The 14,408-nt window shown below is 37.5% G+C and overlaps 1 protein-coding gene across 1 annotated transcript in view; it reads left to right on the plus strand.

Annotated features, from left to right (window-relative positions):
* VCAN (versican) overlaps nt 1-14,408 on the plus strand; it is a 93,832-nt gene that overhangs the window by 56,129 nt on the left and 23,295 nt on the right. The window contains exons 8-12 of the mRNA XM_075180463.1: nt 1,620-7,814; nt 8,570-8,686; nt 9,466-9,579; nt 12,455-12,613; nt 12,737-12,819. Coding sequence (XP_075036564.1) covers nt 1,620-7,814; nt 8,570-8,686; nt 9,466-9,579; nt 12,455-12,613; nt 12,737-12,819 — 6,668 coding nt within the window. The remainder of the gene's footprint in view (nt 1-1,619; nt 7,815-8,569; nt 8,687-9,465; nt 9,580-12,454; nt 12,614-12,736; nt 12,820-14,408) is intronic.

Consider the following 14,408-nt stretch of genomic DNA (forward strand, 5'->3'; position numbering starts at 1 on the left):
CCTTCTAAAGAGACACATGAGCGTACACCAAACAATTAGTAATATGATCCTTTGAATGCAAAATCCCACTTCATAAAACAGTGCTAGTCTGTCCATCTATTAAATAAAGTGCTTCCCAGGTTATAAAAACCCCTATGGAAAACAGATGTCTGTATGTGTTATATCTACTGACACAGGTGTCTTTTTTCCATTCCAAGCCAATAATCTATTCAATCCAGTGCCTGTGGGAAGAGTGTAATTTAAAAACATTCTGCAAGCAGAGACTAAGGGCTAGTGTGTTTTATGGAGACACTCTAGTGGATTAGCCTGAGCAACTGAGAATAATAAGGGTACTGCCCACCCACTGTGTATGATATTCAGCTAACTTGTTTTCTGACAGCTGTTGAAGAGTGTATGTCTGATCATTGCATTCTGCTATTATTCAAGTTTCAAGTCTAAAATTCGTATTTTGTATACTCACAAAGGTCTATGCAAGTCTCCCTGGAATCAGCCAGATTTGTAAACAATTTAGATAACTGCCTAAATAGTTATGCAGATGTCCAAATTATTATGGCTTTTCTGTAGTCATTTATAAACGTAAATATCATTTCATAGGTTTATAAAACAACACATAATAACAATTGTGTAAACTTATCATATAACACCAACACCACACATTACTAGAATAAATTATGCATTGTCATATGGAAGTTAGATCATAAAGGTATTGAGTGAATGCTTGAATACATATCAATATATCATTTGTAGAGGTTTCTGTAGTCTGCAACTAAGGTACCCACAATCTTTGAGGGATGGCATCTATATACATGTTTATAGCGTGGTCTGTTTACCAGAACTATCTGCCATTTTCCCATTTGTTCTATTTTTAATCAATAATTCAAATAAATAAATGCTATTTGTTTTAAAGATCTCCAATATGGCATGAAATGAATACCAAAATAGCACTATAATCACAAATAGGATTATCATTCTGGATTGGGCTGAGTAATTTGCATGGATACATCAAAAATGGAATTACAATGGTCCAGGGGGTGCGGCAGCTATGTAGCCCATAGGTGATGGGGACCAGCAATGCAGCATCGACCCCTCCCCTCCCCCTCCGAGGTCCTTGCTTTGCTCTCAAAAGAGCAGAGCAGGAGCCTCTTATGAGTTGGTGCAGGCATTGAACTGGGCGCGCTCAGGAGAGGCCCCTGCTGTCATGATTTACTCAATGCTTGTAATGATTTGCAGAGTAAGCAGTAGGTGAAAGATATATCTATTTATTTTTGTACAAACACTCATTTACTAGAAAATAATGGAGCCCTGAGGCTAAAGATAGAAAATAAGCAAATGATATATAGTACAAATTAAAGCAAAAGAAAGACAAAGTATAATTTACTATGTATGCTAAGAATGAATCATGTTGCTTGCACCAGATCGCCACCTCATCGTTTGATAATGTTGTCTGCTTTGCTACACTGTCCTTGTCTATCATGTTCATTCATAAGAAAACATGGTTATTAACTACAGGTACAATTCATTGTTGATATTGCAGTCATATATTACTGAACACTGTCATTTGTGTGATTGTGAACATTAACACACTCACAGGCTAAAAATCATTATTTGTTTTTTATCAGGCTCAGTGGATGAAATTCTTCTTGGTATGGGTTATCATACAAATAAAACAAGTGATGAGTCTGAAGAAGATCATTTGATAGTTTTACCCCCAATTTCAAGTTCTTCAGAGGAGGAAGCTGATTGTGACACTTCTACTGCTGTTGCTCCATCCCCATCTTTACAATTTATTAATGGGAAACAGGAAATTACTCCAGAACCAAAGCATTTAAAAGCTGAGGAGGCTAAGGGGGACCTGGTTGAAAGTGTTACGCCATCAGTAAATGCATCAGTTACACAGTCGAGTGAGGTTACTGAGCAAGGCCCACTGCAAACAGATGCAACTGACCTAACTAATATTGAAATACAAGAACCTGAGTCAAGCGGTGATATAGAACTAACAACTAAACATCTGCCGACTACCCAGTCATCACTGGAGATTGAGAAGTCAACAACACAAGAATCTGAAATACTATCTCAAACAAAAGAACAGTTTCCTATATTTACAAATGAATCATCTGAAGATGCAGATTCTGATGTTAGTACTATTAAACCAACCATTATAATTAGTGAGAGTTTTGAACCGGACACAGCAACAGATGCTATTAAGTCATTTCCAACCCAAGTACTACTTGAAACAATTACACAAAGTTTGAGTGGAGTAACATTACCACCTACAACAAAAATATCCCTGAAAGAAGATGATTCCGCAATCACTGATTCTCAAGTGGAACTTAGTGTGACAACAACTAGTCCAGTGAAAATTGCGCAGGGTTCAACTGCATTTTTTCTTCTGGAAGGCTCTGGGGAACCTGAAACAGAGTTAATTGTTAATGTAACAACTCCTGTTAAAGTGTTTGAAGAAAGTAAAGAATCCTCATCGCAGGCCCCCATGGAAGCTGGGACTGTTGTATCATCAGAATTTCATTCTCTATCTACCATTGCAGAAACCAGTACTGTAGTCACTGAAATATCTGAAGAGACACCAGGAAAACAGCTAATTGATGAGGTTGAGGGGTCAGGTACAGATGATACTACTGAAGAGCTATCTACACTTAAGGAATATTCTACAGGAGGAATTGAGACAGTTACAAAATCTTACGTTTCAACAGAGACCCTAGTCTTTGCTAGTACCCAGGTAACAAAAGAAAGCTCAAGTGATCTAGATGTTGCAGGTGAAGATGTATCAAGCACAACATCGCAAGATGAGCTGGAACAGATGCACACTGATTCCATTAAGACAGTTGTGACGGAATTGAAGTCTGTTGTCACAGTAGAACCTACCACTGTTACAGCTTATAGCTCAAAGAAAGAAGTAGATATAGCTGAACACACAAGTGCTGCGTCTTTAACTACGGAGAGTGTAGACAAACCAAAAACAGAAATAGTTGAGGTTGAGATAAAAGTAACTGATGCCACAACAGAACCACATATCGGAATCACAGTGGACACTACAGACTCTCCACCTCAAAAAATTACTAGTGCTGAACCATCTCTTGTTTTTGAAGGCTCAGGAGATCTGGTGAGCACAGTTGCTGATCTACTGATTACATCCCACGCACCACCATCAGTTAGCAAATCTGAATTGCTTGAAAAAACGGAACAAGAATATAAGCCTGAACCAACTATTGCAGTTGCAACCTTTTCAGATGTTCCTATTTCATCTAAGTATACTTCATCAATGCCAACCGTGAAAGAAGAAGCATATCAGTTATTTGGATCGGGCGATGACGATTTGACTTCAAAGAGTCAAGAAGATACTAAAGTCCTTAGTACAGCCACATCAAAACTCACATCAGATGATCAAAGATCACCATCCTTACTGGAAACCACTACCAGAATCATAAAAGAAGCGATTTTTGATTCAACCACAGAAAGAATTAGCACTTTATCATCTTTCCTAGAAGAGGGTTCGGGTGATGAGACACTAGTTACTTCTAAGCTTTCTGAACATGCAAAAAGTGAAATAATCAGTTCACAATTTTATACAACTACTTCTTCTATTTCTGCAGAAGATATAAAAACACTTTTACCTGATGGAAAAGGAGATCTTGTTAGCTCTGATGATTTTGAGTCTACTTCTGATGCTGATACAACAAGTACTGCTAAGGCTCTTCAGTTTCAAACTGATACAGAAACAGTGGATGAAGCAGTTACTAGTTCACCATTGTCAACATCCAGTGAATTGCTTGAAGCTGATGTTAAAGAGGTCACATCACGTCCTATCCTTCCTGACACCAGTGGCACATTTGTTAGCACTGCGTTGCCATTTGTTGAGGAAGGCTCAGGTGATGAATTGCCCACAGTTATGAGCAGCTCTGTATCCGAAACAGATCCAAAATCTGTACATATTACTACAGCTCTGCCTGCTGTAACATTATCAGAGAGTATAGAAAGATCGACAACTGAAATAGATGAATTGGAAACACCTTTCACAGAGATATCAGAAGCTATAAAATTAGGCACACATAATTGTGTACTTTCTACCACAGACTTATCAGGCCTATCCACCTTCAGCACTGAGGAGCCAATCACAGAGGTCACTTCTCAACAAGTAGACATTAGTGACACTTTTTTTCCTGAACAAGGATCAGGAGAACAAGATAAACTATTTACAACGTCTTCAACTGAAACAAAAACTGTGGTCATTTCTAAAGAATACAACGAATATGTTAGTCCATCAGAAGAATCTCTATTAAGCTTAAAAACAGAATCCAGTGAGGCAGAAATAAAGGAAGAAGTCAGCACTGTTTCTTCATTTACTGATCAAGGCTCAGGAGAGACGGAAGACTCTTTTATAATTTTGTCTACAAAAAAACCTGAGGTTGAGTCTAGAGAATACAGTGAATTTCTAACTACAATTTCCTTAACTAAAGAATCTGGGGAAAGTTTACAGACTCAAACAAGTTCAATACAGTTAAAAGAACAAATCAGCACCCACCCTTCATTTGTTGATCATATAGAAATAGAAACTTTGTTTAGTACACCTTTTGCAAGAACCGAAACCGAAACAAAATCTGAAAAGTCACATGTTGTGGATCAACCAACTATTGAGTCTGTAGAAACAGCTAAAACAGAAATATCTGAAGTTGAGATCAAAGCAGATGAAGACATCACAGAGCAACCTAGAGTTATCTTAGAACACACTACGGACTCTGCTCCTCAAAAGCTCACTAGCACTGAATCATCATTTATTGATCAGGGCTCTGGTGATTTAAGGACCATTTCCACTGATAGCTTAATTACAAGCCATGTACCATCATCAGGCATCAAATCTGAAGAATTAATTACAGTAAGCTATGCTACTAGCATTGGAACCATTGACCCAAGTCAGTTTACTTCTGAAGAATCTGGAGTACTAAAACCTAAAGACATTTCTCCACCTGATGACAGCATCTTGCCAGTCGAAGGTTCAGCTTTTGTACCACAAGACCTGATCACCACTGATTCACCATTAACTGATGAAGGTTCTGGTGAGAAAGACAAACCATACACAGATTCCTCTGCTACAATCTCTGTTTCAAAAGAACAGTTAGAACACATTAGTACTGACATTCTGCCTACAGAAAAGATTGACATTGTTAGTGATTTGGAAAGCTTGACCCAAAAAATAGATGTTAGTCTAAGCTCTAGCTCATCTCAGGTATTGACAGATGAAACAAAATCATTTACAGAAGAAGCTTTGCAAACAAAAGTGGCAACAGCTTTTCCTATAAGTGTTGAAGATGAAAAAGATTACTTTGTTGGTACTGAAACGCCTGCCTTAGAAATTATGGAAGAAAGCACTATCAGTAGCATATGGGTTCTGTCTCAACCTAATGACACCATAAGTGAAGTCATTAGTCCCACATCCATCACTTCTGAATTCATTCTGGATGATAAATCTAGCACAAAAATTACAGAGGAGTCTCAGTCATTAACCCCAGAGCCAGAGAAAGAATTGAAATTAAAGTCGACTTTGGCTACACCTCAAGAGACAGTTGTGCCCACAGAGAAAGTATATGAAGAAGGATCTGGAATAGAATTTGTTGATATCAGTACTACAACTGTAATAGAAGTCTACACCTCTAAACAGGTGGATCAAATCCAAACAGAATCTATTGCATCTACTACAGAATATAAAGAAGATGGTAGCACATTTGGCCCTCACCGTTTAATTGATGCACAGTCTACTGAGAGCCCAGAGAAAACAAGCTTAGATTATTTATCAGTTACACAACCAGCAGACAATTTGTCATTATCCCCCCAAGAAGTTTCCTTTGGGACTGACAAGTTGGGTCTTGAAGAAACAGCCAGTCCTTTTGTTTCCACTGCAAAAGTAACTGATGTAGACACCTATAAAATAATAAAATCCACAGCTGAACCAGAAAAAAAAGAGTTTACAGAGTTATTTTCAGGGCAAAGCTCTGGGGAAGATAAACTAATCGATGAGCTTACTAGTACTACAATTCCCACTTTGATTTCTGTTAAAACAGATGCTGACTCTATCACAATAGCTCCAGAGACACCAGAACCGTTGATTCCAGTTGAGCTTTCTACACCACCACAAACTGAGGTATCTTCAAAAACAGATTTCAAAGATTCAGAAGATGGCGAATTAGCAGAAGTAACAGAGGATGGTATCTCCATCATAGAATCCAAAGCTGTAACAAGTGAAACTGTTTTCCTGCAAAAGACATCAGAGGAACCAGTAAGGGAAACTACTGTCATCCCATTCACAATAGCTGAAACTCTTAGTCCTCATGTCAAAAAGACACTTACAACAGCTTTCACTGACATATTTGATGGTTCAGCAGAGGGATCTGGACTAGAAATATCTTCTGAGACCACAAGATCACCACTACAGCCAGAAATTCAACAGAGTGCCTCTGTTACAATGGTTCCTGTTTCCACACTGAAAGATATTGAAGCAACAAGCATAACAAGTGTTGATAGGTTTATAGATGATGAAATCACAGAAAAAGTCATTGATAAAAAGCAACCTACAACAGCAGTGCCTATATTTGTTAGCAAAGTTTTTGATGATACTGTAACCACTGACATAACAATAATTGAATTGCCTGAAACAGTCGAAGCGTCTAAAACAGCAAAGATTGTAGATATAGACACGCATAATGTAACGCAAGAAACAACAGATGCAGAGTTGTATTTTACATCAACAGTCAGTGTAGAGGTTGAGAAATCCCAGAACCAGTCTACCCCAAGCATTGTTTCTTCTGAAGACTCTGGTAAAAGTTTTGATTTGACCCTTTCCCCTGATGTTGAAGCTGTAACATCACAGGAGAAATTAGTCACAGACCAGCCTGATTTGTCATTGGTATCTTCTTCCAGTTTCAAAGACACCGCAGAGATTCTCGTAGGTGAACCAATTAGTACTGAATACTCATTGAAAGCTACCGATACCATAACTGAAACATCTAGCCAGCCACAAAAATATGTAACTGAAGGTACAAGGGAAATTCCTTATTCAGAAGCAAGCGTGAGCAGTCCAAGTTATGAAGATGAGACAATATATTTAAAAATTGAGCCAACAGAGCAGGAAAGTACTGCAGAAGCTACTGAGGAACCTAAAGCTCCAGTGACTGTTATTCTTGTCAATGGTGTGTCTGACTACACAGGAAAAATTCTACCCAGTACTTTGGCTTCTGCTGGTTCTGGAACCCATCATGTTATCTCAGGACAAGAAGCTAGTGCAGACATTACAGCTACCTACAAACCAACAGGTATTGAGTCAATCTATGTAACAGATTCACTAGAGCCTACTGATAAAGAAAATGATGTTACTGAGCAAATCTCAGTTAGTACACAAGATTTAATACCTGAATCCTCTACCGCATCAGAAGTTATTGGAGGAGAAATCTCTGAAACCACAAGTGAAGCAGAAATTGACAAAGAATCTACCGATGGTTCTTTACTGCTAATTTTCTCAACGGAAAGTGTGGAGGAAATATCAGCTAGCACAGATGGTCCTGCTCTTCAGCAACCAGAGAAGCCATCAACATCACCTATCCAGTCAGTTGATGAACCTGCAGAGACTGAAGTGACTTTAATAGTACAGAAAGAGGCATCAGTTACCCCAAAATATGTTGTGGAGCCAACAAGGGAAAGGGAAAGAGAAGGAAAAGGGAGCTTCATCGAGGGCGTAACATCACTGCCAGATCTTGAGATACACATTTCCACTAGCAATAATGTTGACGGAACAGAGCTGCATATTACAAGTAAGACACAAGCATGCTTTTGTTGTTTTCCTGTCTGATCATTTTGTGCAATATATATATATATATATATATATATATATATATATAAAAATATATATATATATATATATATATATATATATATATATATATATCTATATATATATATATCTATATATATATATATATATATATATATAGTGTTCATCATTCATCACCATGTTAATTAATGTCTGTCTTTACCTGTAGAAACATTTTTAATTAATATAGTCTATTCTACTAGAATGTTCGGATCATTTTAATTCTGAGTTTTACTGTTAATGTCTGCATGGCACTACTGGCAGTATGTCACATTGTATTTCATTTTTCCTGTCTGCTCAACATGCTTATGTGCCTCTGCAATGTGCTTAATCATAGTTAAAATAAACGGACACTTGGTCACAGAAAAGAAAGAAATAGACACATATATATTATTTTCAACACATGTTTGACCACAGGGGTACCAAGAAGGGGGGAGGGGGAGCAGGTACAAAGTACTGGTACTCAGACTTGCCTGTGTAGTGGGGGGAAGACACCAACCTGGTGTGATCACACCCCCTTCAGGGGCTATGGAAGGGGCACCAAGAAGTTGTGTACCAGGGCATGAAATTCCTCTTGGTGGCCCTGTGTGTCCCAACCAGTAAAATTACAGCTATTGAATATAAATACTCAAAGAAGAATACTGTAATGTTTAAACATAATTTATTAACTATATTGCTTTCTTTGCCTCATTCTAGCCCAAGATCCATGCCGGGTAAATCCCTGCCAGCAGGGAGGGACATGTTATGCACGTGGTGCTTCTTCATATGTCTGCACGTGTATGCCAGGCTTCAGTGGAGAACTGTGTGAGATTGGTAGGTTCAAGGAAAATATATATATTTATGACAATTGTCAGCTTTTCCCTTAATAGTAATTTACTGTACTTTAATGTGCAAGTTATAGAATGGCTGGAAAGCCAAAAACTGGGTCAGTGATAAGGCAAGCCACACGTTGCATCCATTACTAAATAAAACGACAATACAGATACCCAACATAAACTCGTCCATCTGGTCTGTGGTAGGTAGGTGTTCCCGAACATCTAACTTATTTTGTTATTGTGGTTAACTGTGCTGAATTAGAATTTGTAGGGGTATATTTACTAAACGGCGGTTTTGAAAAAGTGGAGATGTTGCCTATAGCAACCAATCAGATTCTAGTTATAATTTATTTAGTGCATTCTACAGAATGACAGCTAGAATTGAATTGGTTGCTATAGGCAACATCTCCACTTTTGCAAACCCGCAGTTTGGAAAAGATACCCGAAGTGTGTATTTAAATGCCAGGTAATGAATTCAGCGCAGGTTGTTACAATATAAGTGGGAGGAGCATTTATGTGCAGGACAAATCACACTGTGTATATATACTTCTGTGTGGGGCACTAAGAGGACCCTTCAACTACACAGATTGGAGGCAGCATTTTATTGTCTGAAGTAATATTTAGTTGGTTTAGAAACATTCATGGGCTGATAATGTTTCAGGGTTTTTACGGCCTTATGACGTGGAAAGAGTTTGCAGCCTTACTTTTCATAATACATTTTGATGCCACACCTTAAGGATACACATCTTAACTCCGCTTCTTATCTTATTATTTCAGATATTGATGAATGTCAGTCAAATCCATGTCAGAATGGAGCTGCTTGTGTTGACGGTATAAATTCATTCATGTGCATCTGTCTTCCCAGCTACACAGGAGCAGTTTGTGAACAAGGTAAGATAATAAAAAGCTAATTCAGTTATGACACACCTGACACAGGGGAATAGGCCACCTCACCTGAATGGGGCAATAACTGCACGTGACCCAGTGGCTCTTGAAGAGTTACAGAAAAACCAGCAGAATGACAGACAGCTGATGAGTGTGTTGGGCAAGTGTGTGAAGCATTCACCATGTGCCAAAGCATCATGGGATGTAGGTTAGCAACAGCAGAAGGACTGCAGCATTAGGATGAAACAGCAAATACTGTGTCTTAGATTATGGGGTTTAGTTACTAAACTGCTTGTTTGAAAAAGTGGAGAGGTTGCCTATAGCCACCAATCAGATTCTAGGTGTCATTTTGTAGAATGTACTTAAATACATGACAGCTAGAATCTGATTGGTTGCTATAAGCAACCTCTCCACTTTTTCAAACCCGTAGTTTAGTAAGTATACCCCTATGTCTTTCTGAGAAAAGAAACAGAAAAATAAAAAACTTCTCGGCTCTTTTGAATCCTTCTCGGAAGGGGCAGATACATCCTGAACAAATTTAAAAACTAGGATCTTTACTTAGGAGCAGCCTTAAAGAGAGGCAGCTGTATGACTTGGTGAACAGCACATTGTAAAAGACAATTTATGCATTTCAATATAAAAAAATTAAATATTTATACTTAATTAGTGATTTCTGCTTTGAAAACAGATGTTTTGGCAGATATATCATATTGGATTCTTATAGTGTGCACTTCATGTTTAGCAATTCTTATATCAGTTTGTGTAAGTTATAAGAAATCACCATTGCACTATGTCATATCTCAGGGTAACAACGAGAAATCACTCTGCTTGATGGTATAAAGTTATGACTGAAATGCACAGAATTTAGTAAGATAAAGCAATATGTTGAGTTTTAGGAGGGCATGAACTAGTCAATTGTGGGAAATCATTTTAAGGAAAGCTGTTTACTTGGAAAATCAGGACCACGTTGCTTTAAATTTTATAAAGTTTATCAAGATATGAAATCTTTGTTTATGTTCCAAAATGTTGTTTTGTAATAAAACCACTTGTACTGTAGCCATTGTTTTCTGCTCACCATCTGCTCTGTCTTCTGGTGACATTTGCAATACACTAATTAAGCTTCAGCCTTGTACCCAGGACACTTTGCTTCTTAGCCCCCTGTTTATTTTAAAGTGCATTTTCTAGCACAGTCATTGAGCCTTGGGTCTTGTACGCAATCCATCATTACAATGATACCATATGGGTGGAGGGTGAAAGCCACAGCTAGGAGACGACTCATGTGTCTCTCCCTGGCCCCTGCTGAAAAAGAACGAACATCTTAATTCAATTTGAATTGTTTCACTTAATGGATAATTACCCTTGATGAAGGAAGCAGAATGTAATGCTGACTTATTTCAGACATGTTTTGTTTGTGTGGTTACATGAGAGCTGCAGATGTTAAAATTTGCCAATAACAATTGATATAACGCACAGCGACTATAATATCGTGAATAAAACCCAGTGAGTGTTCACTAATATCATAGTTCAAAGGTGAAAATCCATACTAAAACCATAGCAGCAAGTTATACGCTTGATTCACGTGGAACTTTCTGATTGGTTGCTGCAGATTTGATATAATAATAATAATAATAATAATGATAATAATATCAGTGACTCCCTTCTGTCAGTATGAGTGGGACGGTAAATATCAGCAGGGCTGCTTCTGTAAGTGGTTAAACGTTTCTATTTTATCAGTAAGTAACAGATTTTTGGGTCCTCATCTCTGGATTTCACTTTTTCCTTAGCTGAGGGCTATGCAGTGGTTTGGGAACTGGGAGAAGTATCCCCAGCCAAATTTCCATTCTGCCAGACAAAATAAAACCGTATTAGCGATGTAGACACTCGCGTCTGGCAGGAGAGTAAATTTTGCCGCGTCAGTCTTAAATTCATTGGAATTAAAGAGCTGCCAAGTAGATTGATCATGTACCACATTGTACCACAGGATGGGTGTGGGTTAATGCTCAGATTAAGTTTTACTACTTGCAGTTTGTCAAATTCTGTATTTCACATACAACAATATATGCTTTAAGCTTCTAAAACTCGCTCACACCTATAAACCCCTTCAATGATCTAATATTTAAAAAGATGGTATAGTAACTGATATTTACATTAATTTTAAAATATTGTGTAGCCTGTTTGTCATGCACAGTAATATTTCTACTAAAGTAAGCTACATTAACTATTATGACAATGTTTTTTCTATATATTTAATGTGTTTTTTAAATAAGATTTGCATGCTTGCAGAATTTATCACGTAGGACCAGCTGAGTGTTTTGTTGCAGATGGTAGCTGTGCTTGCTTATTTAAATGCTACAGTTGCACAATTATATTGCTTAAGCCATCAGTTACCTTTGCAGAGAAAAAAAATAACACAGATGCAGAAAATATTATATATAAATATGAAAATCTAGAACTTCTAATAAACACTTTTTTCTTCCTGTTTACTGCTGTTTGCCTATATCTATAGAAGATGCCAATTGGCATGCTAAAATAAACTCTCCATACTGCTCTGACAAACTTTGTGACAAGCTAGATGTGAGATATTAAATAAAGCAGATAGTAGACAGGCTGCTGATATCTTGTTCCAAAATTAGAATGTACTTATAATAGAATGCATAGAATGTTATATCATATACGCACATAGGGACGACACTCCAGCTTTAATCAGAATTCTAAGAAACAGTATTGCCGTCATGCCTTGGCCACAAATCATTATTAACTGTAGCATTACTGGGAAGTATGTATTGTAGTATTTTGGTATAAAAAAATCTGAATAGTACTATATAAAAATAGACATATCATAAGGTAATATATTCATGTAATTTGTCTTAATCCAATTTAGACACTGAGATCTGTGATTATGGTTGGCACAAATTTCAAGGCCATTGCTACAAATACTTTGCCCACCGACGAACCTGGGATGCAGCTGAGAGAGAGTGTCGTGTACAGGGAGGTCATCTGACCAGCATCTTATCACAGGAAGAACAGAATTTTGTTAACCGTAAGTGCTTTCTACATTGGAGCAATTGTAGATGTAGCAGAATTATTTTTCAGACTATCTTTTGCTTTTAGCAAAGTATTGTGTATTATAGCCGTTCTTCCTCTCTCACTTTCTCCCTGAAAGGCTTGGGTCATGATTACCAATGGATTGGTCTGAATGATAAGATGTTTGAGAATGATTTCCGCTGGACTGATGGAAGTACACTGGTAAGCCTTCTCCTGTGTATATGCTTCATAATGTGACCTTTGTTAGCCTTTAAATAACTTATGTCCATCTTAATGATGGTTTCTCCATCTTAATGATTGATTGAGGTGTGCAGGAACACACCTTAGACACTAAAAACATACTAATCACAACATTTGTTTACTAGCCCGAAAAATCATGAGGTTACATATCTCACTCTCTTGAAGCTGCATACTGCTTAAAAATAATGATGGCGGGATCTAGCTGAAAACTAAAATTGTAAACAGAAAATCAGAGGATGGGGGGGTTTGAATTATGTCCACTAACCGAAATTTGTCAATTGGGTTAGCTAAATTTACATTGTAACTAATTAATTCGGTCAGCCATGTTGCAGGTACCTACAAAATCAACTTACTTTGGTCTTGCTCCTACACGAAAGGTTAAACAGTAATTTGTGCATGGTGGGTCTACTAAACTTGACTGTGATGATCCATGCTCAACAATAAATTAATTCTGTATGTATAACTTGTGGAACAGGCACCCTTCTGGTGATGCACACATGAACAATGGTTTGCTTTTTATTTTGCCTTATTGTCAGGATGGCAAAGTAATTGACACATGACCCTAATTATTATTATTGTAAATTTGTCTTGTGACCCTAATTCTAAATTAATAGAGTACTGCTCTCTACACACCAGCCACTATCTGGCATCAGTCACACATGAACAATGAAAAGGACAGGTTTAAATAGTTTGCATTCCTTCCACAGCCCTAGCTTGATAGACAAGTGACATTCCCACCTTTACAATTAGTTCTCTACTAGTGTTCTACTTGATTACTCTCACTGCAGACACACCCTCTCAGCTGGCTGCTAGCTGTGATAAAAGATGCATCTAATCCACTTCAAAATATGTAAGTTAAATCCCACTATTACTTTGCCACACATATGTTCTATACCTGTATCTCTTTAAACTAGGTGCACTGCTGTACAAATGTGTAATTCTATTTGCAGCCTTCTCTTGCAGACTGTCAGCTGAGTACCTAACTCCTCCTTTGGGGCCTGTGGCAAATCACTCCCTCTGTAACAAGCTTTAATGTATAGAATAATACCCCAAAGCAAAGATTCAAGGCTGATATCTCTATCTATGGAGGCTTTGGACAACAATGAGTTGCCAATGCCGTCGCAATTATATTAGTTATCATTAATCAAGAAAATCAGATCATTATAAATTTTCACAGTGTTATGCTGCGTACACTAGTGCTAGAACATTGATAGTAATATACTGGGCTTAACTCCTGTGATATAACACTCATGTCCTTGCCTAGGCAATATCAGTCATGCAGAATATAGGGAGAATTGGTGTAGTCCTAGGTAAATGGAGTATAAAAGTGTTTTAAGCTTGTGCAGGGCCTTTGGCACAGGATAATGCACGGCTTGTCCTACACACCTATGTATGCCTCAAAGTCAACTTTTATTACGTTAGTGGAAAATAATAAATGGCATTAATATCACTCTTCACAGAGCTGACACACAGAGTATATGAATATACAATGAAAAACAATAAATTAAGTAACATTTTTAAACAAAGCCATTGGTATTACTTCATTATTG

Source organism: Mixophyes fleayi, chromosome 1 (genome assembly GCF_038048845.1).
Source record: "Mixophyes fleayi isolate aMixFle1 chromosome 1, aMixFle1.hap1, whole genome shotgun sequence".
Classification (NCBI taxonomy): Eukaryota; Metazoa; Chordata; class Amphibia; order Anura; family Limnodynastidae; genus Mixophyes; species Mixophyes fleayi.